This window comes from Ptychodera flava, chromosome 15 (assembly GCF_041260155.1).
Source record: "Ptychodera flava strain L36383 chromosome 15, AS_Pfla_20210202, whole genome shotgun sequence".
NCBI lineage: Eukaryota > Metazoa > Hemichordata > Enteropneusta > Ptychoderidae > Ptychodera > Ptychodera flava.
This window is the reverse complement of record NC_091942.1, coordinates 36,798,554-36,822,572: the sequence shown is the minus strand read 5'-3', so window position 1 is coordinate 36,822,572 and position 24,019 is coordinate 36,798,554. Positions and strand designations below refer to the sequence as shown.

The following is a 24,019-nucleotide window of genomic DNA, read 5'->3' as shown; positions in this document are numbered from 1 at the left end:
AATATTCACTCTTGTCACTTCAAATTGTCCTAGCACCTCAATTTGCATATGTCCAAACAATTTGCACGAATGATCGATGATAGTCTCTCTGAAAGGTGAGAAAAGTTTCAAACCGAAAGAGATATAGTGACACCGTAAGTAAACTCTTGAACTTATTTTTATCAGTGACTCAAATATCACTGCTAATTAATTTTATTGATATCAGCCACGACTGACACATCATCGTTCTACGAACACATCGTTTAGATAAAGCCCGTTTGTAATCACAAGGTAATTGTAAATTCTTTCACAGAGATCTAGATCAATAGAGTGCACATTAATTATTATCGTGATACATTTGGCAGGCACAGTCCAGATCAGTCGATCCTCTTAGCCAGAAGTTAATGTTCGATGGAATAAAATGGGCGGCAAAATGTCTCTAAAGTTGAATATCTCTCGAAATGACATAAATAAATTGAAAAGACACCATCCTGTAAGAGGTTATGCACAAAAATGCTTGGACAAGTTAGTAAAGGTTTACAGAAGCCACTTTTGAAAGAAAATGTAAGCCTTCACATCATGAAGATATAAATATGATGGAAGACAGCCAAATTTTAAGCTATGAATATTGTGAATGAGATAACTTTCACGAAATTTGGGGAAAGTTTCAGAATTGAACAATGATATATATTTGTTGTTACGGGGAGGTCAAAGAGCAACACTATACTGTGAAAATAAGCAGCATTAATGCCCCTTAGTAGACTCAAAACTGGATAAATCAGCACCCCTAACACGCTGTCACAGTCACACAGAGCGGTTAGGATTCTGTCAAAACGCAGGGAAATCTAAAACCTAGGGCCCTGGAGCAAGCTGCCGTCAACAAAACTGATACTCGTTGACGAAATCGACAATATTTACCAGTAGTAGACATTGAGATAGGCGACACTGAGAAATAACGAAGATCAACATCAGATATACCCTGTCTAAAAATCGTACACTAGGTTTGAAATCAAACCTTTGTGATGTAGTTCCTGGTTATTGACGATCGTTATTATCTTGAGGACATTTTCCAATTTTCAGTGATGTTGTGACAAATTTCCACTCCAATTTTTGAAAGGAAGATTAGGAGTATCAGAAACCGCAAACCATGGACTATTAAAGGTATGCGGACGAGTACCGGGAGGATTACACATTAAACCGTACAGTTGGCCGTAAAACTCCAGTGTACTGATTAATTCCGTAATCCTCCCAGTACGATTTCGCTTTATATGTTACACCACGAGTTTACAGAGTTTTAGAGACTCTACTGATTTGGCTTTTTAAGGAAACGAGCATTATTAACGGCAGAAGGGGCGGAAGAGAAAATAATTCATCAGCTTTTTTTCGCGCCCCCTTCCACATGACGTTAGCCAACAATTTCAGAGCCCCCTCTGTTGGCAAATAAAACCACTTTTGGCGCCCCCACCTGAGTCCTGCCAACATATAAACGTAGATATGACCGGCAACAACTTATCCCATACTACAATAGTGTGTTTATATGTTTGTACTAAACAGAAAGAACAGTAGCTTATAAAGCTATGCGCACACATATCAAAGTAGACACTATACCTTTTTATTTTTAAACACAAATTTACTGTCAGAAGTATGGTGATTTATAGCACATCTGTGAACAAGGAATTCGATCACTGAATTTCACCTCAAAGTGTCATTTCACTGTATTAGGTAGTCTATGGCGCAAAATGAGAACAGCGTTAGCCCGGTATCCCCCAAACAAAACTAGTTATATCTATGCATTTATATATGTTTGACAATTGATATGGATGTATTTCACGAGGATATGATGATAAGAAGAGTATGTGGACAAGAAATTTGATTTTTGAAAGTTCGCCCGATAGTGTCATTCCACTATACATGGTTGCAAAATATTATCATTTTCCAATACAAGTCTGTTCATGTATGCATCTTTGAAAACTGATGTGAATGTTCTTCATTAGAATATGATAATTAAGAGGTCAACTGAGTACAAGAAGTTTGATTTTGAAATTTTTTGTAATCACACTTTGACAGTTAGCATGACAGTGTTCACACACGACGTGTCCCCTTGTCTTCCGCCCCCTCTGCTGTTAACAATGCTTATCCCTAAAAGCTGTATTCGTAGCTTCTGTGCAGCGTTGGTTAACATTGAAATATTTTGTCACAATGACCAGATTGAAAGAAAATGTTCAAAACAAGCGGTGAGTAGATAAAATAAAATTGACGTGCGTGTTATTCGATACCCGAATTAAAAACCTGGGTCATTTCGAATTTTAGAAATTTCTATAATTGGTTGAAAGGAAAATGGACAGATATAAGCACCTGAACGTTTGAGCCATGCCTGTCTCAATTTGGTCGTAAACTTTTAATTGAGTACAAACACAATTCTAGAACGCTCTACGCGCATATCAGTGTGGTCGACTCGACTCACTCATTGGCACGAGCGACATGGAAACTCAGTCGATGTTATCGCGAGTTGATATCGATGATAAGAAAGGAAGACTTGAAGTTAAAGCTGCATCATGCTAAAGATGGGAGAAACGAGCCCTGCATACACAAGCTGCCAAGTTGAAAACCGATCTGTACAATCAGGTCAAAGTAAGCCACCCTTCTACCTGAAATCATTAGTATAGAAAATATCTGCGTAAAGCTAAGCGAGTGTGATAAATGTGCTAGTTTGTGAACATTACTTTACGAAAAGAGACAGATAAGTCAAGATAAACTTTCAAATCAAGCAATTTATTTCGAACGACGCACGTAGCATCGAAGTGAAAGAGACAATGATTCATTTCAATAATTTGGTCGTAGTTTTATTCTCACAGTGGTATTTGATTTTCATGATTGGTACAGTATTTTGAATACTTATAAATAAGTGTTTCCTTTATTATGTTCCTTTCTTTAAAATACTTATTTGTAAAACACATTCCTTCAACCAAGGCCTGTTGCAATGGTCAATTTGTCACTTTCCATTTGTTGAAAACTATATGGTTTACTTTTTCTTTAGAACTGTCCGGATTACTAGTAAACTTGGCACTTTTTGTTAAAAACTGTCTGGTTTGTTAGTAAACCGGACAAATTTAAACTGAGTCAGGAGACAATCATAAAATAGTCTGTTATGTGGAAAGAGGCCATGGGTAGACTAATTGGACGAAACAAAGACTGGTATAACTAAATTAAAAGTCGATTGATAAAGAAACAGTTGGTCGATTAAAACTATCATATCGGGTCAGAAAAATACAAACGATAAAGAATATAAACACCTCCTCAAGTAAATATCCCATTGAAAGTGACTGATTGCACAGGGAACCGATGTATGGTGAATATTATGAACTATTACGAGCACATTACACAGACCAGCGAAGCAACCCCAAACTTCATGTTATCCATGGTCATTTATTTCAGAAAATAGTGTGTCCTTTATCTGTGATTGAATGTATTGTGATAGGTGTAGGAGGGATCTAAACGCATTACAACATGCGCATCACCCAATCCACTTCTTTTGTGTGATTCGACGTTGGTGGCGTTATCAATTTTAGCGACGAGGAAGTCATTCACACGAAGTTTTCACATGTCGTCTAAGCAAATTTTCAATTTGACATATAGGGTAAAGTTCTTTTTTATGTATTAGAACGAGTCGTGCGTTGCTTTTGAATTCAGTACATTTAACTTATCCAGGGGAAGTTAATCCATTTCGCAAGTTTCATTTCTGAATCTGATATTCGTACTCATTATCCATTCTTCATCCAAACTTCAAAATAAGAACTGTTTGGTTTTTACTGTTGATTTTCAGAATCCAAATTCAAACAGTGGGATATCAATATTCCCTGTTATGAAATAAATACATGACTATTACAGCATTTTCATAATTTAAAATCATTAACAACTTGACTCAAAATCAAGATATTATTATGACAGACAAAAACACCATTGATCCAGTGAGACACTACGCAATTAAATTTAACATGATAATTAGATGTTTTCACACAAAACCTGTTATCTTGCAATTGACCTAGATAAGCTTATCTTCTCACTGATAAACGTGTCATTTTCGGCAATATTTGGAATCAATAATCATGTTTATTAGTTAATAATGAATGCATACCGACCGCAACATAATTATTAAAAGAGAAACCTGAAACAGTAACCTGAAAATAATCTGAAAACCACCTGATCAATGACGGTTTATGGTTGATGGGGGCTGTACACGGTAGTACTCACTGATAAAGCTGGATGGAAAAAATAACCAGGCAAGGAGACCTTGAAGCTGAAAATGGCAGAAGATCATTTTCCAGATGAGGCAAGTGTCCACAATCGTGTTCGAACTTACAGAAGAATAATGGCAGGGGCTGGCACGGTATCTCTACTTTGTTTAGTTCCAGCTGTTTTGATATGTTTCACTAAATCGTTTTTATTTCAGATGGATACTGTGGAAGTATTTGTACTCATAGTATTGTCCGCCAGCGCTCTTTTCTTTGGAATTATGACTGCGCGTTTTGCGGCTAAAATTGATCGGTTAAAGTCGTCATATCCGGGGTATTTTCTGAAAAATGAAGACAGAAGTCGACAGAGTCGCATCGGGCTAGCTGACTCATCTGCTCAAGGTCAGGATGCCTCAATGTCAAGTTCACGCCTGACTGGAATTACTTCTCATAGATCGCTGACTGATCAAAGTGATATGACTCAAAATATGACCGAGAGGAATTTAAGAAGCAGTGGACCTACGTATAACATGTGCGCCGAGCCCTTACCAGATGACCGTGCAGAGAGAAATCGGATCTATGCTTCTGAAAACGCGACAGTGACAGACGAAATCGTGCACACTCAAAGCTATCATGTGACTGCGGGTGATCCACCGCCATCGTACGAGGAAGTAGTCGGAGAGTCTTTAGAACTTCACTCTCGTCTGTAGACATTACGAAAATGAGGAAATAAAGACAGGTATATTGGACTTATTCATCTTGCTAATCGTTTTCTTCATACTGGTAGTTCTTGAAATTAAATAATGATTATGATTGTTCTTACTATGTGAGCAGGGCTGCTGTGTGCCTTGTTAGACAAAGCCATGCAGTCAGAAGGATATGGATGTATTGCAACGGAGAGATTGGATATAAAGTAGTCTAGGATCCCTCCCTGCTTTTTGTAGAGTTTTCGGGGGTGTGGCGATTGAGAGTTCTTGGACCTAGTAGATTAATATTACAGATACATGACTATCCTCACCTCATTTGTAGCCACCTCTGCTTATCAGTTAATACTTCATACCACCGTCATTTACAATCTATCTGGCTACCAGCAAGACTGGACTGTCTCCGAGTCCTGCCGACAACTCCGACTATTCTGTACATGTGCATACCGTCCGGCATCATTGGTATGTTGAATGGCATTCTATAACTGACAGTATAGTCTGTCTTAACATGTCCACAGATACTCAACTTACATGTGCTGCAACTTCTCAACGATTGTTTTGCGCTTATACTGACTGCGCCACAAAGGATAACGCAATGTCGTAATATCATTGCGTTATATACAGTGCAGTATTATACGGTGAACTAAGAGGGACTACGGAGCTACTTAAAAGAGCAAGCAGTTACGTGTACGGTGGCTAAAAGCCCGATGTACGTTCACGTCGATCAACGGGAATTTTCTGGAAAGTTCATGCGACACAATACCGTGATCTGCAAACTGTCAAAACAAGTCTGTTAACGCAATGCGAACATCATGGCCCGGTGTCAAGTAGAATGCTGTACACAATGAAGTCTTCAAAGGAATATGAGAAACCAAATGAGTGTTTTGAAATTTCAAAATTTATACACGCCTTCTTGCTCTTCCTTATCATCGGGATCATGACCCTATTGGCCGGTGAGTTTGAACAGAACAACTCTCTTACGGGCATAGGCATGGCTATCATTGCGTTCGCTACAGGACTACTTGGCTTTGCATACGCTGTGTTCCGATATACGCGATACCATGGAGAGGTATCTTCAAGTGACACTTGTAATCAAGAAGATGTGAAACCCAAGACGCCTCCTTAAACACAATATCATCAGTAAATAAAACAACGAGTTTTGCACAGTGCTGTTTAGTTGCCGATGATATTTTTCAATCTTTGATCGGGTGGAAAGAACTATGAGATATCATCAACACACTATCTATGACTTTTTTGCCGAAATGTCAAATGCCACAGACTTTGTTGTTGACGAAGTAATTATAAGACATCATCTCATTGTTAAAGCTGAGCTACAGATTTTGTGATTAAACATTATTTTGCATCTTCTGTACATGATACTTTCTGCCATCAGCGCAGTGAGCTAAAACTATTCAGTAAATACTATTAGACGAGTTTATCCACATAAAGATGTTGATTGCGCAAGCGCAGTAATCTTCACTTGCAGCAACACTGTTTCCGTTGCCAAAGCTGTAACCTCTTTAAATAAACAGTTTCTATAGTTGTACATTTCATTTCTGATCGATTAATCTCTCATGCTTTGTATTGATTCTGTGATTAATCAAAAAACCTTGGACTTACAACAAATTTTAAATCACTCTCTGAAAGTTGTACTTTATACAGTGAGTATTGGAGTTTACAATACTTGAATGAGCAACGCTTTACGTCGGCTGACATTTTCAATTAAGAAAGATGTTGAATTTTATTTTCTTAATCGTCAAATGAAATATGTCGACACGACGGGCTAGTTTAACACATTCCGGCATATACTTCAGCTTCGAATTCCTGTGCACCTTCGACAATTCATGTTTGTTTCTTCTTTAAAATTTTGAGAGGGAAATACGAACGAAAATTGGTCCACTACTTTCTGTTTCTTCACGTGGATCATGGTTACATGGATTATAAAGCAACATTATTTATCAAGAGACAAATTAACTTTTCTTTGAATTGTACTTCAGACATTATATACGAAGGAGTTGCAGTGTTCAGGTGTAATTATATCTTTAAAAAGTGATATACAAACCAGTTTTACCATTGATTCATGTGTTGTGTGTTTCTGTTACATTTTTGGTTTGTAGTTGCGCAAATAGTATGGAGTAACTGTCCTATTTAGTGCAGATTATCCTTTGCTACTTAGTGACAGCTAGTTCTTCAAGTTACAGAGACTACCGGCGAATCAATATCGGCTCAGATAATTATCAGGTTTTTTTTCCTGTTTAAGATTTACTAAAGAATATGATTTAGGTATCCCTGTCATATATGTGTTAGTTTTAAAGTTCTCAAATTTAGGTCTCTAAGTACCAGAAAAAAAATGGAAACCTTGGAAAGGTTCAGAAAGTTCAGAAATGTTCAGAAAGGTTCAGAAAGTTCGCGGGCTTTTTGAAATAACACATACAACTTTAGAAGCTTGCTATGCCTCAATGTAGTGTCGTAATCTGTGGGTAACCTTTCTTTCATTTTATGATGATGCATTTTGAAGTTTGATCTCGGCTTTGAATTCTTTTGCGAAGATGTGAGAATTTCGGTGTTTCTTGTCATTTCTGATGGAATACTTTATTTAATTTCATTCTATTTCCTGTTATTTTAGCGGATGCAATACTACCAATTTTCGTGTGCTGTCAAATGATTGCCATGTTCTGAATTAATTTTTGCTGTATTGTCTTAGCAGAGAGACAGTGCCTTGCGGATCTACATTTGTAATAAAGCACAGTGAAAACTAATATTGAAGTCTAGTCATAAATAATTTTATCACGAGATAAAGAGAAAAAATAATTTTGATACTTTGGCAACCTACTTTGTCGCTGCGAGGTTATTTAAATATTGATATAAGGCACGGTGGTAGAAGTTAAACATTAACTGATTAAAACAACGCGAACACAGAGCATATCAAACGACCAATCGTGCCTATGAAATCATGTGATCACGCATAAACAACATCACCACTGATCTACAACATCGCTGTCAATTTCTGTAACGATTCGGTGTTGATGCTTTCTCCGGATACTGTGTGATACAGAAACAGTATCTGCTACGGGTGTTTGAGATCAGATCACTGAACAACACAGGTAAGTTTGGCAGTTGACAGTGGATTTACTGTAACGGGAAAATGGCGGCCACTCCCGAGACATTGACAACATATCAGTGGATCAAGTCTTCTACAGGCCCCACCGTCTATCAACGAGGCCGGTTTATTTTACAACTGGTGGGACGGAAAATACATTTCGCAAAAGTAGTCTTCTGTAATTTCTGATCACGACCGTTTATGGCGGCAGTAATACAAAGGCAGAAGTTTTGTGGCGGGAGATCTGTCATTGTGAATGTCAATAAGTTCGATGCAACACCACAAGTGGTTGTCGTAGGTCTAACTTTAACAAGACAGCTTTGAAGATTGTAAAAATTGAGTAGTGTTAACTCGAGTTTGACCATAAATATGGATGAATCAAACATTTACTGATATTTAAGATTTTTGGTTCCGTAAAACCAACTAAGAATACTACCTGGCAAAATAAATAAATAAATTCTTGACATTTTTTCATGCGATTGGCACGAACAGGACGGTTATTTATGTTAATGAACCGCTCTTTGAAACCGAGCCGATGAGGCAGGATATGTTAGTATGATAACCTCGTCATAAGGTATACCACAAATTGAATGCCTGCCGTATTAAAATTCACGCCCCTCTAGACAGTTTACACGACTACTTTCAGCGATATTGGCGAACACATTTTATTTCTCAGGAGAACAGAGGAAGAGGTACTTGCTAATATGAAATGCCACTCATCTTAATCCGATATTACTGTATTTACTGTATGAAATGCCACTCATCTTAATGCGATATTACTGTATTTACTGTATGAAATGCCACTCATCTTAATGCGATATTACTGTATTTACTGTATGAAATGCCACTCATCTTAATGCGATATTACTGTATTTAATAAGCACAGTCCCTCTGTGATAGAGGGACTGTGATATAAGTATGTCCGCGTAGTACTTAATTGCACATCTGAAAATGTAATTTTCCGCCCGTTTTTTTTTAAACAATCGTTTATTAATGTTTAGTGCGTGCCTTAAATTGAAAAACAAAATTTTACTCAAACTTTCCGTTAGTAAAGGTCATATAATTTCCTTTCGAAATCAATAATATAAATCTCCGTGCAAAAAATGGTACTTGAGACACAGATTACAAATTATTTACCGAACGTTTGGAAATTCAAAATAGCCGCCATTCCTGTGTTACCATCTCTATTGAGGAAAATTAAAATGTTCGATTTTTGAAAAACTAAACAGCTGAAAACTTGCCATGAGCTTCGAAATGAGCCCCCACCAGTGGTAGACCGAACAAAGTACTGTAAAAGTTTGAGAGTCTGAATATCTGTCCCCGCGGTGCATCATATTTTGTAGTAAGTTCAACACATACAGACTTCAGATTTTGTTCATATGAAACATTAAACACTAGCAGTGATATAAATTTAATAACTTGAAATACGTTCACTTAAGTATTTTAGAAAGGTGCATTCTGAACTGCGATGCAAGTGTGACACTGATCCAAACCAATACGGGTAATGCGTGGGCGTTCCTTTCTGTGACAGTGTTAGACAGCGTGAGATCTCAACGAATTCTGTTGGGGTTGAAACTTAGCGCAATTCAATCACTTCTCGGGATATCAATTTTACTGATATGGATTCCATCGGATACTCCTGATTTGACGTTTTGTGATGAAAAATGCTCCATCCAGTTACATCATCAAATGTATATTCTTACTAACTTATTTACTGACTGACTGACTGACTGACTGACTGACTTACTTACTTACTTACTTACTTACTGACTTAGTACTTATACTTTTACCATAGGGTATTCAGTAGTCGTTAGTGATGATAAAGAAATATGAAAAATATTATTATTATTATCATTATTGTTATCATGAGAAATATGAAAAATCTGAAAATTATTGTTGTTATTGTTGTTATCATTATTTTCATCATCATCATCATCATCATCATCATCATCATCATCATCATCTATCATCATCATCATCATCATCATTTTTAAGCACCCTTGGCGATGTTTAACTGCTCACAAAGTTCGCCAGCCTAGCAAAAAGTACTCTGTAGATAGAGTACTTTTCGATGGGCTGATGAACTTTGGTAGGAATTCAACATTGCCAATGGTGCTTCATGATGATGATGATGATGATGATGATGATGATGATGATGATGATGATGATGATAATGATGAAAATAATTACAACAACAACAACAACAATTTTCATATTTTTCACATTCCTTCAATAATTTCCATATTTTTCATATTTCTTTTAATAACAATAATAATACTATTTTTCATATTTCTTTGTTATCACTAACGACTACTGAACACCCTATGCTTTTACTGAGCGACTCATTCAAAGAGCAGGGGCTCACCGAACACAAAAGATATTTTGTATCACTTTCAAAGTTTCCTTCTCCATAGATAAAGATTGACAGCCACGCTAAGCATGACGGAGAAAGACGAAAAGAAAACTGAATCCAAGGACGATGGTGTTCCGCTACTGGACTCGAATGCGGCGTTTGATATGTACATCTCGGCCTGCTCCTCACCAAATTTTCGTCTGACCAGATCTCGATCAGTCCGTTCACATGAATCGGAGAAGAGAGAGGCGCTTGCCAAGTATAGAAGATGTGCTGCTGCATCTATCATTCTCGGTGTTCTCACACTGCTGTGCGGACTTGCTGGAATTCTACTCAAGGTGTTGGTGAACGAGGGCGTCTTGTCTCCAACAGATTCTCTGCAGACCGGTTCAACCGCTCTCATCGCTGTGGCAATGACGTTCTTTGCCGTTGCAATCATCGTTGACTGCTGCACCAGGCGACGCTTCAACAATTTGCGAAAGACGCTGAAGAAGAGGAAAATCAAACTTTTCCATTCAGCTAAACCTTCAAACCCTGATGACGTCAAGAAAACCGCAAGCACTCATAAGAACATTGACCGCGTACGAATTGATGTCCTGGGTGTAACGCCCTCAACGTCTGTACCCGACCCCGGTGTTAGTCAATCAGCAGTGATGAACTCTTTTTCAGTCACAGTACCAATGCAAACTGGGGCTGTCGTTAGTGTAAGACCGAGCAACAGTTGCCATGAAAACCAGTGCTACAGCACTACCGCGTAGCTTCTTTCATCATTCCTGCTTGATGTACAATCGGTTCTCAGTCATGACCTTACAAGACTCATCAGACCACTTAGAAAAAACCGTGTCAATTGACATAAAAAAGGATGATATAACTATTTACTATTCTTGCCGACCCCTTACAACACATTTAGCACCTTTCCATGGTTTTTAGGATGACATCAATGCAAACAATCAAGTAACCAGACGACAGGATCTGATTTCAACATTTTTCACACTCACTATTTACGAAACCGCATCAAGTGTCACCACATCATTTATTACAAAGTCTGCCTTCAACCATAGTGTCCATACAATATTTGATTTTAAGAACAATATAAAATCATCTTGTTGTTGTTACAATTAATATTAAAGCATGCTGATATATTACTCTGTCAACTGTTTCCCCTTTGTTCTACATGCTAGTATTTCAGTGTATTTTACTACCATTTACTAAGAGCCTTAATGCTTTACTTTAATGCGGCAAGAAGATATCGGCCGAAATCAACATACAGTAAAATCTACTGATTTTGTATAAAGAACCTTCCTTCTTCGTCACACGAGCACAGGATGGAGTACCACATAATTTGCATTTTTCTGTCTGAAAATTGTACTTCTGTATTGTATTAATTCTTGAAGTACAGCTTTCTTTGTTTACAGCTGCATTCTCTGTGTAAGTAGGACTTTCCACTTGTAAATGCAAATTTAATGCTTTAGAAAAGACCAAGAAGACATCCTATTCAGGTGTATTAAAACGCTTGCTTTAGCCTCATTGTTTCTTTGTGTGTTATTTTTATAGTTCACTCTCAGTGACTGACTCTGGGTGTGTCGGAGTGTTTGTTTATTCGTTTGTCTAGGTATTTGTTTGACGTCTGTCAGGAACGGATATATGGTTATGGCAACTGTTGTATTCTGGCGATTTTATGACATGCTGCGTAAAGCTTTATCCCTTTACGATATTGTAGTAACATAATAAACTGAGCCTACATATCATTATCATAAATCTTCTTTTTTTGAGTCTCACTGAATACAACACAAAACACAAGATATATATAAAGACTTTGCAACATATTTCAGTTTATTTTGGTCTTCAAAAATGCATTTGTATAAATGTAGTTAATCAAATATCGTTTCCTCCAGTTGCTCCTCGCTCGACAATGCAGTGAAAGCCTACAAGGTTTGTCAGGTGACTTGTTCTTATTGGTAATGAGACTCAGGCGATGTTGTCTTATCAGTTGATCCTGATTCACAATATTATGAGAGCCCATAACATTTACCGAGAAAGTACATTAAAATGTACAGTTTAAGTTGCCCTTCGCCACAGTTGGTGCAATCATGACTTGTGTTTAAAACTCAACCGACTGTAAGGGGAGAACCATTTGATTTCTGGGGGGGTATGGAGGAAGAGGGTATGGGAGCAAATTTTTTTTTCCTGTCAGAGTGACAGCAATTTTTTTTTTCTACTGTCAGACCTGCATCAATTTTTTTTTTCCAAATGGAGTAGCAGTGCAATTTTTTTTTTTATCGGTCATCAAGTTTGTAATTCGTTGTATATAAGGGAGCCGTCATTATTTACGGCCTGAAACTCCGAAATTTCGAGTGACCCCCCGCCCTTCGCCAACCCATGATGAATTTGAGTAACCTCCCTCTCTAACTCTGAAATTTTGACCGATCCCCCACTTAGAAAAGTTAAATACCAATACATGTAATTGTAAAATTCACAAAATACAGCAACAGTAAAGACCTATCAAATCCTGAAGTACCCTGCTAGACTATCATCAGTTATCTCATGATGGTTCAAAAAAGGTGAACACATCAAAATGAAATTCAAAGTCACAATAAAATAAAGATATAAAAGATCACGCAGTATCTAATCATGTAGTACATTGTTCAATTTGGATGGATATTATGACAGGGTTTTCACTAGGATATCTGACCGGGCAGAATTTGAAAGTACAGGGGGAGAACATGAGAGAGGCTTAGGGGGAAGTGTCACAGGGGCTTTCTCCTATCTTGCATGGAAATGTTTAAGATATTGATGTGTGCAATGGTGCAGTCTGGTGCAATCTGAGAGTTTTTTTAATTTGTTTAATAAGTGAAACTGTTAGAATACCCCAAGGGGGAGAGCACGAGAGGGGGGGGTTCCCCCTCTCGTATTGGAAATTTTGAGAAATTGATGTGTTTAATGGTGCAATCTGAGAGGAGTTATTTTGCACTCAGTAAAACTGTTTGAAAATGACATTGAACACTGATATTTTTTACATTTTTTGCATGATCAGTTTTTGAGTCACAATATTCAACAACCAAACAATGACAATACAATTTGTGAAAAACAGTTCTGTTTGCCAGAGACTGAAGACAAATGAATATACAGGAACGTAAAATCTGTGACCTTCTTGTGTCATTTCTCCAGCTGCCAGCTTCTAATGAAAAGCCTGAATATGGTATGTTTGCGATCCGGTGTTTGTGGTCAGAAAAACAAGGCTCACACATTGTATTTCATTATATTTGTTGTTCCTCAATTTTTCATTGTCAAGGTATATCTTTCTAACAAATTTATATTGAGAAAATAATATATTGGTTTTAACACTAGTTTATTGACTCCTGTCTTGTGTTTTAAATTTTCACAATTTACAGAAGTCAAATAGTCCCCTTTAGATAGTGCCTATGCCATTGAGATATTGCAACAGAAATCCTGAAATATGATTTCTTGGGTCAGAAAAGGGAAGGAAAACATTGAGTGTACTGAGGTATAAAGTAGACCTATGTAGTGCATGTTTATATCATAAGTGCTGGGAAAAAAACAAGAATTGCTTGTGGTAAAAACATTTGCGCCGCCTATGGCGGCGCGCCGGCAAAGAATACATGAGAATAAGGTTTCCAAATTTTGCTTATTTCTGGTGCATTGTGACAATTTTTTTTCTCTTGTGTCTGTTATGACAATTTTTTTTTCTCAGGCCATGACAGGATCAATTTTTTTTTCTTCTCTCTCACCTGGTGACAAATTTTTTTTTCTCAAAATCCTCCATATCCCCCCCAGATATCAAATGGTTCTCCCCTAACTCATATGTATTTAAAATAATAGTGTCAGTTTGAAAAAAACGATTTTTGGTATACTCTGAAATTCATGCCGTGCCCATCAATTCCCAACTTGTCACCATAGCATGTATTTGTATAATCTAATGTTATTGTCGATATATGAATGTTGGTCCAGGCTAGAATTCATATTGTCAACAATAAAATTGCATATTACAAACAATGCTTTATATAAGCTAGGTCAATACTTTTTATTTCGTCAGGGAGAAGAAGACGATGTACTCGTTTGTTAAAACAAACATTACAAAGAAATATTATCGAAACTTACAGCATTTAAAACTGCTATAAACTGTCATTTCAGTTCTCTATGCACTTCCAGTGCAGTAGCAGAGTTATTAGTTCACTAGTCACATGGTGTCCGCCATATTGTGAGTCATCGAAACACTGACCCACAAGGTCACAGGTCTACCTTTAATCTCGTTACTACTCGGCTACCTTCCATACTTCTTTCTGGTGAACATCCAGTCCAAGTAATTGGCCAACCGTAGTTCGAGATAACATATAAACGACGAATTATTCCAAACCGGGTTTTCATGTTCTACAGAGTGGATCTCTACTCGACGACCAAGCAAACTATCGAATGGCGATTGTTTCGTGGATGTGGAAAGGAGAAGTTCTACAGCTACATGTATAGGTAAAACATTACGTTCAATACGACAATACCATGACCTGAAATGTGTAGTACAGAACTATTTAACTCAGCAAGGGTTTTCAAAACGAAACACAAAATATCACCATCAGACTTTGAAGGTTTCCACCAAGTAAACTATGAACATTAAGAGTTAACACCAAATGAATAACAACAAAGGTCACAAGTGGTGATGTCATCGCCTAAGCGATAACAGCTATGGATAGATTTAACATAACAGTAATCCATAGTCGCTAAGATTCTGGCGTTTTATAAGCGACAAAATTAAGGCTGTCTATCACAACACACACTGACTGCCATTTTGGATTTGGAAATTTTCTCTTAAACAAGAAGTATAGTCATAAACCCATAAAATGTTTATTATCCCTTCTACCACCTCGTCACGGTGACCTACGAGTGACAGCAGTAAGCGGGGGTCACTCCACTCGTTGCGCCCTCTGGAAAAACAAATACAAACATGTTTTCTTTGGAGCAATATGGATACTTCTGTCGACCCACGGAATACATTCAACTGTGGTTTTCAACATAGCGCACATTATTTTGTGACTTCATATCAAAAGAAATTACAACATTTTGAATGTATCAGTTACATTATTATTCAAAATGAACCAATGAAACTGGACAACTGAAAGTACTAAGTGTTGTCAGGGAACTGTTTATTGCGTTGTTCGATACACTTACCGTGTTGTTTTTACTCTTCACCAGGTACCCACATTCTGGGGCGAGTTTCCTAAACTAATATGGCTGACAATTACTGTCCGGATGACGAGAAAACTGCCTTACTTGCAGATAAGAGAGTGAACGGCATTCAAGAGACACACAGACATCTGAATCTGACGTAACCAATCAGCTTGACTTTACGACCATTCACAATGAACTAAAAAAGCGCGAAAAGTTTGCCTTACGTTTTTTAGTCTCATCCTTTCTGATTGGTATGATTGGTGTTACTATGCTTTTCATTTTAGATCGAATTAGATTTCTTGACAACACTTACGTCACACTTGAACGAGTGTCTTTGGCCAGCCTCGGAGTGGCTGCTATTTTATTCTCCACGGCCCTTATAATCGATTGTGTGACTGAGAACAAGTTTGCGTCCAAACGGAAGAAATGTCTTGAAATGAACATGACAAGTGCGGGGTCGAACTGCCAACTTCCAAGGCTGAATTTTGGCTGCCCTCCTAGTGCGGTCAAGTTAACTGACGGATTGGACAAAAGACGTGGATTTCAGTGTTGAAGAGTTACACTGTACATTCTATTCTATGTAATGTTGTGACTTCCTTAAATTTTCCCAACCGTTGGTCACTACCACAGTACAAGCTGAAAAACTTTACGCATATCTGATGATTCAAGTTGCGCTTACAAATAGTCCTTTATTTTTAAATCTATATCCAGGTGTTTTATTTACAGTTAACTGCACTAGACATGCAGTACTCTTATTTTCATCAGAATTACAACTCTTGCTTGGATTAGTTTGCATCAAGGAATGCGTCATTGCATTACAGACTACATGGATCTATATTTTATTTTTGTTTTTCTTTATTTACATAATACATTTATTATTACAAGGAAATGGGTATACAATGTTCAAGGGGTTCAAAAGTAACGTTAGTTTTTAAAGCTATGGTGTCAGTCTTTACGATGGAAATAAAGTATATCGACCAGAGGGTGTCAAGGGTCTTGATTTCTTCATTATTTTATCATTTATTTGTGTTCCTGTTAATCGTCCAATTGTTTTCGTTCTACTTGAATGTCCCCTAGTCATTTATAAACTGTAAATAAAAGACACAAATTCACCGTTGACTTGTCACTTATAATTCTAAAATCACGTGAACGTGGTGATCCCGCACTCTTTCACATTGATATAACGTGCCCGAACCTGTAGCACTAAACACTTGTCGATATAAATGTCAAATACAACCTACTAGGGCAAGGGTTAAATGACCTCCATACCACGCTGATAACATGCCTTCAATAAAGATGATAATCCGCACATTACCAGAATGGATCAGGTAGCCATATTTAATCTTTTGGCCAGAACAGAGGTTTCGACTGGGAAGGATCTGTAACTTTAGTACTTGAAGCACAGCGGCATAAAACATCAATGCGCCATTGATTTCGTTGTTGTCTGATTTTAACCAGTTTTCAGTTAATATTTGATACATCTATACCATTGGTTGAATTTCATTGATATATCATTGGTTGAATTTGCTGACTTCACTGTGGTGCAAGGTAGTTTCTGCAGAACAAGTCTGAAGTTTTGTGGGCTTTGATTTTAGGTGAGTTCCATTTTCCTATTATAAATTTATCTAAACAGGACTACTATTATTTTCAATCTGTATTTGTTTAAAGCGCTCCTAGTCTTATTCAGAAGTTATATAACTGTTGACTCTATTTTGGATGCTGGCATGGCGGACGGAACAAAGTACACGTACGTATACCTGAAAGTCAAGCGACTGTGGTTTCTTGTTCATTTGCTGGTCAAATCTAGCCCATACTGCACTCTCTTAGATCATAGCGTCTACATGTAGTTCTCAAGTCTGTTGACGCGAAATTCCAGTGATTCGCTTCGCATAACGACATTCACTAGTTTTTATAATCTTTTTATAGATTACTGTCCGACATGAGTGACGACGAGGCCACAGCGGATCAACCCTTACAAGCTCCACAGCATAGAGTACACAGACAACCCACGTACAATCGAGTGGCAGTAGCAGATCAGAAAGAACGGGACGCTAAATTAGCTTCTTTGCTAAAACGGTACAAGCTGGGATTAACAATAAGTATTATCATTGCGGCAATCTTTGCCGGTGTCGGATTATTGCTCGTCTTTCTTGGTATCTTCGTCAGCGCCGAAAACACCCCCATCGGTATCGGTGCTGGGTTTTTCTTTGCAGGACTGATCGCTTTCTTCGTGGCAGTTGGATACTACAGGAAGGGTAAGAGTGTGAAACAAGAGCAACGTAAGCTAATACGAAGCAGTATACCGAACACACCTTTACTGTGACACTGCCGTCTTGATGAAGGCTACGCCTGCGTCGACAAACATTGTGTAAAGACACTTGCTCTGCAACCGAGTGATTGGTCGAAGGAAATTTCATGAATTATTGCAAATGGAAGAGAAATGCGATTTGACGTCGTACAAGGTCATGGATAAATACATAGGTGCGGAATGTACTTAAACGTGTTTGATCACAGTGATGTCTCAGCGTTCAGTTTGTCTCTACCAAATGTATTTGAAAAACGGACTGCAACATTCCGGCGACTTTGTAATATTTGACCATTGTCCCATGAAGTACCCCTCATGCTTTTCCTTGATATAGCTTGCATTTTGTAGCGGGAAGACTGAAAGTCTTCTAAACTTGAATACTTTCTTGCATTTTTCGAAAGACAAAAGAACTTACAGTCAATCATTCTCAGGCGAAGCACATAGGACAAAAATAATCGATATTTTAATTAGAGCAGACAGACTTTTATAAAACTTTAATATTGGCCCGAAAAGAAGAACATTTCGATGAATGTACATAATTGTCTTCATAACTTTGCCATGGTTAATAATTGAGTTGTAGCCAACACGTATTTTATAGATGTGATATATGTCGAAAGCCTATCACATGTTGATAATCATTCCCCCGTTCTGCAAGGATTGTATCGTGTCCCTGTAAGCTTATGGTAAAATAAACATACTCGTTTTTCTTTAAAATTGCACTATTGTACTTTTTGTTGTTTTTTATCCTTAAAAATTTGGGGTCGGATAATTGCGTTTGTGTAAAATAGAGTAATTTGTCGCGTCAATATTTCCTTAATGAAAAAGAAAATGGTGGCCATAATTTATAAGTTACACAAATAGACAACCAGTAAGCTTCCATAGAATTGTCACAAAAAATAATCAATGTTGATATTTAGAATGAGGCGACCAGGTCAAAACGCACAGCACAGGTACACCTTACCTTTGCCCTCAATGCAAGGAGTGCTGGCTGAAATTTCTACACACAAACAGACATAACTGCGTAGTCAAGTGGTCAATGTCATACAAAGGAGTTGATGAATCAATTGACCAGATTACGGGCGCATCCTCTTTGTTTCACCAATTTTAGGTTCCAGCCAGAGATATCTACGTCTGTCATACATTAACCCGCGGATTGAAGCGACTCGCCGCGTTTCCACCGGTAAACTTTGATATGACTCGTATGCTGTAGGGGGTTATGAACTGCAACTTAAACGCCAGCGAGTTACCAAAGGACAGAGCTGAATTGTACATTTTGTTCAGAAGCGGTTCACCAGGGTGGGGTCGGTGATTCAAATCACGCTGATGGGGATATCGTCAGACATTTGACTGCGTCACTCTTCTTTTAAAAGGGTAACTTTTGCCCGCAGTGATGACATAATGTAAATGTATTGTAAATCTGACTTTAAATACAGGTAAGCTCGCCTCTCTATTTATCGCCACTCAAAATACACTGAGTGTGTTCAGATATGATTGGATATTGTAGTTATGATAATTGATATGAAGTGTTGTGACATCATAAAGATAAACGGCAGACACATTTATGACTCTTTAGGTCAGTTCAGTTGTGAAATTCGAAACGACAAGGCAGAGACAAAATAATATTTGCATGAACTCGTTCGACTGATTCATCAATGGGGATAAAAATGTGATGAGTACTGTTTGAAGTGAATATCCACTGTCATTCAAAGAAATCTGAATTTTTGACAATAACATTTACTTGGTGTTCCTTGGGAAATCTTAACATGCATGATGGTACGTCATTGAGGTTTCAATTTGTCATGAACAAAGTACAGTTAAGTACGGCACATTTTCAAAATTTGGGCACCTCAAAACATGCACAATTGCGCAAGTCTGGTGTGATTGTACTGCTTGCTGCTCACTCTAACTATTCACACTGTCCATTATTCTTTTCATAGAAACAATATTTAAACACGATGAATTGGCCCAGTCTTTCTTGATCTGTACGATTCGCAAATCTACGATACAAATCAGTAAAATATCATATTTAGTTTAGATCCAGTCTAAAATGAATTTCGAGCTGTTAAATTCATGTAATTCGACATGAATTACACACGTCACTTATACATATTCTGTTGATGGGATGGGACAACTTGCAGTTAGGACAAACTTTGAAACAACCCTAAGAAAGTTACAGTCGCTATCCTCTTGATGTTATATTATGATGTTTCTGATAGAATATGTTTAAATCGTATTTCTCTTCATTTAAATCCAAATCTTACCAATACGTACATATGCATTGTTTATCCTTTAGATATTCACTGTTTCCTTTGGGAATACGTGTACTGGAATACTAGTTCCTGGAGTTTTGAACAACATGGCAGGTACGCAAACAGCTCCCTCAAAGACAATTTATTCTCAGGTTTCACAGTCTGAGGGCCTGAGTCCTGAGCAGGTGATGCAAGCCCAACAAGTCGCCAAATATCGCCGAGCTAGAAAGGCTATGCTTATACTTATCGCTGTAGCTGCCATTCTTGTTGTCGCTGGAATTGTACTGACAATATTGGGCGCCCTCATCGGCCAGATCTTGGAAATTGCCCTGGGAGGAGCGCTATTGGTGTTTGCCTTTATGCTCCTCTTTCCGGCTCTACTTTGCTACTTCAGGATGAAAAAGATAGCATTCGACAGCACACATGGCAATGCAACTTCGAGTTACGTAGTTCAAATGACAACTACCACCGAATCCACGCCGTCTGCTGCAGTTGTGCAATCTTCAAGTCCAAATGTTATCGAACAAAGTGATGCACCAGTCGCCAAAATATCTGAAACGTCATCAATCGATGACGTAACGGAATAACATTTTCGGAATTCACATATCATCTTCTCTTGAGGGGGGTCTTCATTGATGGTATTTCCAAATGAGTATAAAACGTAAAATGATAAGAATTAATAATTATTTTGATTCACTCCAATAATTTAAACTTACTGTGACAGTTATAGGTGGAGGACTATGTTACATCGCATTTGATTGATTTTCATATAGAATAGCAGGGAAATGTCACCAACGCGGTTTCATCATTACAAACTTTCCACAAAACGTTCAGTAAGAACAGATGTGTTGAAAATTATTTTTTTATGAGTACAAAGCTTGATCACAAAGTAAATTATTGTTTATGAAGGCCTCATTGGTTGTATCTTTTGATGTCTTTTCAGTATTTTGGAAGTTTTTTAATTTACACCTTATTATTGTACGCCCAATATCATTTCAAAATGTTTAAACTATTTAATTTATGAATATAAACTGCAAGTTAATTGTTATGTTCAATTTCATTGTTCACAACTGAACTTGAGCCAAGGCTACCCAATAACTGCCATCAATAACAACATTGCGTATGGTTCACCATTAATTGTGTTAGCTGAGCTAATAGGTAGTATTTCGTCCTACTTTAAGAAGAATAGCAAGAAAATGTACCGGGTTTACACAACAAAATAATATATTATCAAAAGTCACAGCTATAGTCGCTTGAAGTGTTTCTTTAAAAATCCCTGCGAAAAATTACAAAATAATTAGTCTTATAAAGAATCTCTGTGACCTACATGTAGCAGAAATTATGTCTTTATATATATTTGAAGTAATAGAGGGAAATCAAAGCCGGGGAAAAGTCAGTTATCGAGTCTCAATCAGTATCCTACTTTGAAGGTTAAAACGTGTCACAAACTAACAAGTATTGCAAACATCCAACGATACACTATTTCCACTCAAAGTATCTTAATATTTCCTGTCTCCTCATTGCCACCTACATAATGAAAATGACTTCACCCTAACTTAATTTAGGGAGTGCTCTGTCTTAATGGACGTGTGATGATTATTATTCTGATGTTCCTTATTTGTCAAATGTCACATTGTCAGAAACCACCTCTTGGCCAAAGTTTGCAAAATATCACAAAACATATTATGTTTAGAGTTACAGTAGCTTACAGAGTCCACGAGTTACCTTATTAAATTTTGAATTTATCAACGTCAGCACAATGTGCTGTTTTACTTTGGTTTACTTATGCTCAGTAAAAGCATGTGTAGCATACATCAGGGTATTGGTGTAAAATCAAGTGGTAGCTCACAGAACCAAGATCAGGACGAACCATCATACAGATTCCAAGAGTGTCGCAATACCAATTTACACTGTGGTTACTTTATGGAAAACAACGTGACTGTTAAGATTCCCGGAAAGTGTCACAGTCACTAAGTGTACTTACATGTACACCAGACAGTTTATCACTTCATTGGTACAGCCATGCATTTGAAAATATCACAAAAACATTGACTTGTAAAGTATTTCCCTAGTTATCAGCAGTGGTGGTGAGGAGTACATATAAGTAACAGGACTAAGTCTTGGAGTTTGATATCAATGGTCATACATTCAAAATGAAATGTTGACAATCTTAATAGAGAAACTTTATTCATCTTTCCTTTCAACCATGAAAAAGTTATTGGGCATTCACTGTGAAGGTTAAAAGTACAATTCGTTTTGTTTTGCCTTGAGCATTAGTGAGTGACGTAGGACTCTGAGCCCTACCAACTCATCATCCGGCTTTGAAGATCTATCATGACCTAGTTGTTCTTTTCTGTTCTGTCATTTCCAACATGCTCTCCGTGTTTGTGTGTTGTTTTACGATTGTGTTTATTCTGTTCACATTTCATAAATTCAAAAGTCATTAGTTTGGCGTGGTTAATGACATTTAAATTTTGTCCAGCTATACTTAGCATTTTGACAAGATGACGGTGATATAGATGCTTTCAGTTTTGTTTGTGAAATTGCTTTTTTAAGGATGAACTTGTCTGCTAGTACAAAGCAATATCGCCCGAAGGCCTTCGTTTCTTCCCGAAAACTTTCTGGAGTTCATTGACGCACACTGCGTAGGTACAGAAATGTAACTGACAAATTCATTAATACAAATGATTTATCAGAAGATACATGCTGCTTAGAGAACTGAGAACGCAACAATGCATTATCAAAACTATTCTATTTTCATATGTCAAATGAACATATCTGATACAAACAAAGATATCGATTTATCAGTCAACACGACGTAAACTCATACGGTTCACAACTGCAGGTGAAGATGAATGTTTTGTAATAGGTATTGTGAAACCTACAGTGAAACATTGGGACCACTGAATATGGTGACAATTCAAAATCTTTGTTGAAAGTCTTGAACACGTCCACTTTTGCTCGAAATTATTATGTGCACCGTAGCAAAATGCAAACGTATTGTAGGTTTTTCTATTACGTAGGTTTTAAAGAGGATGTAAAATTCCAAACTTGTCACGCTCTCTATGAGAGAATGATTTTCGCTTGAGTCTGGATTGACTTTAAATGAAATGTATTATTGATCTGTCTTCTGTTTCAACAAATAAATATTAATATGTAAATACTAAAGTTAACAACTTTCTGCAGCAAGTTGATCTAGGGATAGGTAGCTATAGATGACTCACAGAAAAATTACCAAACAGATCAAAATCACAGTTAGACATCGCTGTACATTTTCACGGCAAAATGTTGCTTTGAAGGATAAAATTGGCGTCCCCCAGTAATGTTGGTAATGTGAAATTTAAGCTTCGTCGAGAAAACCGAGACTGCCAACCTTTTGTCCATCAATTAAATTGTACAAACAACGAACAAATTTATTAGCAATAATAATATGTTAGCATCTTGACCTGAAGGAGCCAAGGTTTGTTGCTGATTCTGTCATTGATTAACATAGCTCATTCTTTACATTTCCGTGAAAATTTGATTTTGTGAATTTGATTTGTTTTTGTCTTAATTTGCATGATAATTCAAATTATTTGCTTCATGTGATTAATGAGAAAACTGCAATACTCATGTAAGATATTGTGTGTTTTCCATACAAGACGAGTACCATGAATTACAGAAAAAATAACACTTAAATTAAATAGGGATATCTTTCTGTTCCATTTGTGCCAGTGTAGAGCTTTCATACGCTGTGAGATAATTGATAGCCTGAGCACACATGTAGATACACAAACTCTGATGCATGCTTGAGTGGGAAAGTTGGCGCAAGTCGTTAAATAAGCCACGTGGATGGTAATATTGGATGAAAAGTTTCAATTTACAACCATGTAATATTTTGTTTGTCGTCTATTGGTAAATCTTGAAGCAGTATATC

The 24,019-nt window shown here is 37.2% G+C and overlaps 1 protein-coding gene and 1 long non-coding RNA gene across 2 annotated transcripts; both read left to right on the top strand.

The window, feature by feature from the left end:
- The first annotated feature begins 7,820 nt into the window (after nt 1-7,820).
- On the top strand, nt 7,821-11,895 carry LOC139152062 (uncharacterized). Its single transcript, XM_070725153.1, has 2 exons — nt 7,821-8,019; nt 10,430-11,895. The coding sequence occupies exon 2, from the start codon at nt 10,455-10,457 to the stop codon at nt 11,124-11,126; it is 672 nt and encodes a 223-aa protein (XP_070581254.1). The 5' UTR covers nt 7,821-8,019; nt 10,430-10,454; the 3' UTR covers nt 11,127-11,895.
- Nucleotides 11,896-14,568: 2,673 nt separating this feature from the next.
- On the top strand, nt 14,569-23,271 carry LOC139152061 (uncharacterized). The gene is made up of 4 exons (XR_011556543.1): nt 14,569-14,853; nt 15,574-17,144; nt 17,476-19,287; nt 20,148-23,271. It is a non-coding gene; the product is annotated as an uncharacterized lncRNA (long non-coding RNA).
- The last annotated feature ends 748 nt before the right edge of the window (nt 23,272-24,019 follow it).

Coding starts and splice junctions, on each gene's coding strand:
- LOC139152062 (XM_070725153.1), top strand. CDS start 10,455: ATGACGGAGAAAGACGAAAAGAAAACTGAATCCAAGGACGATGGTGTT.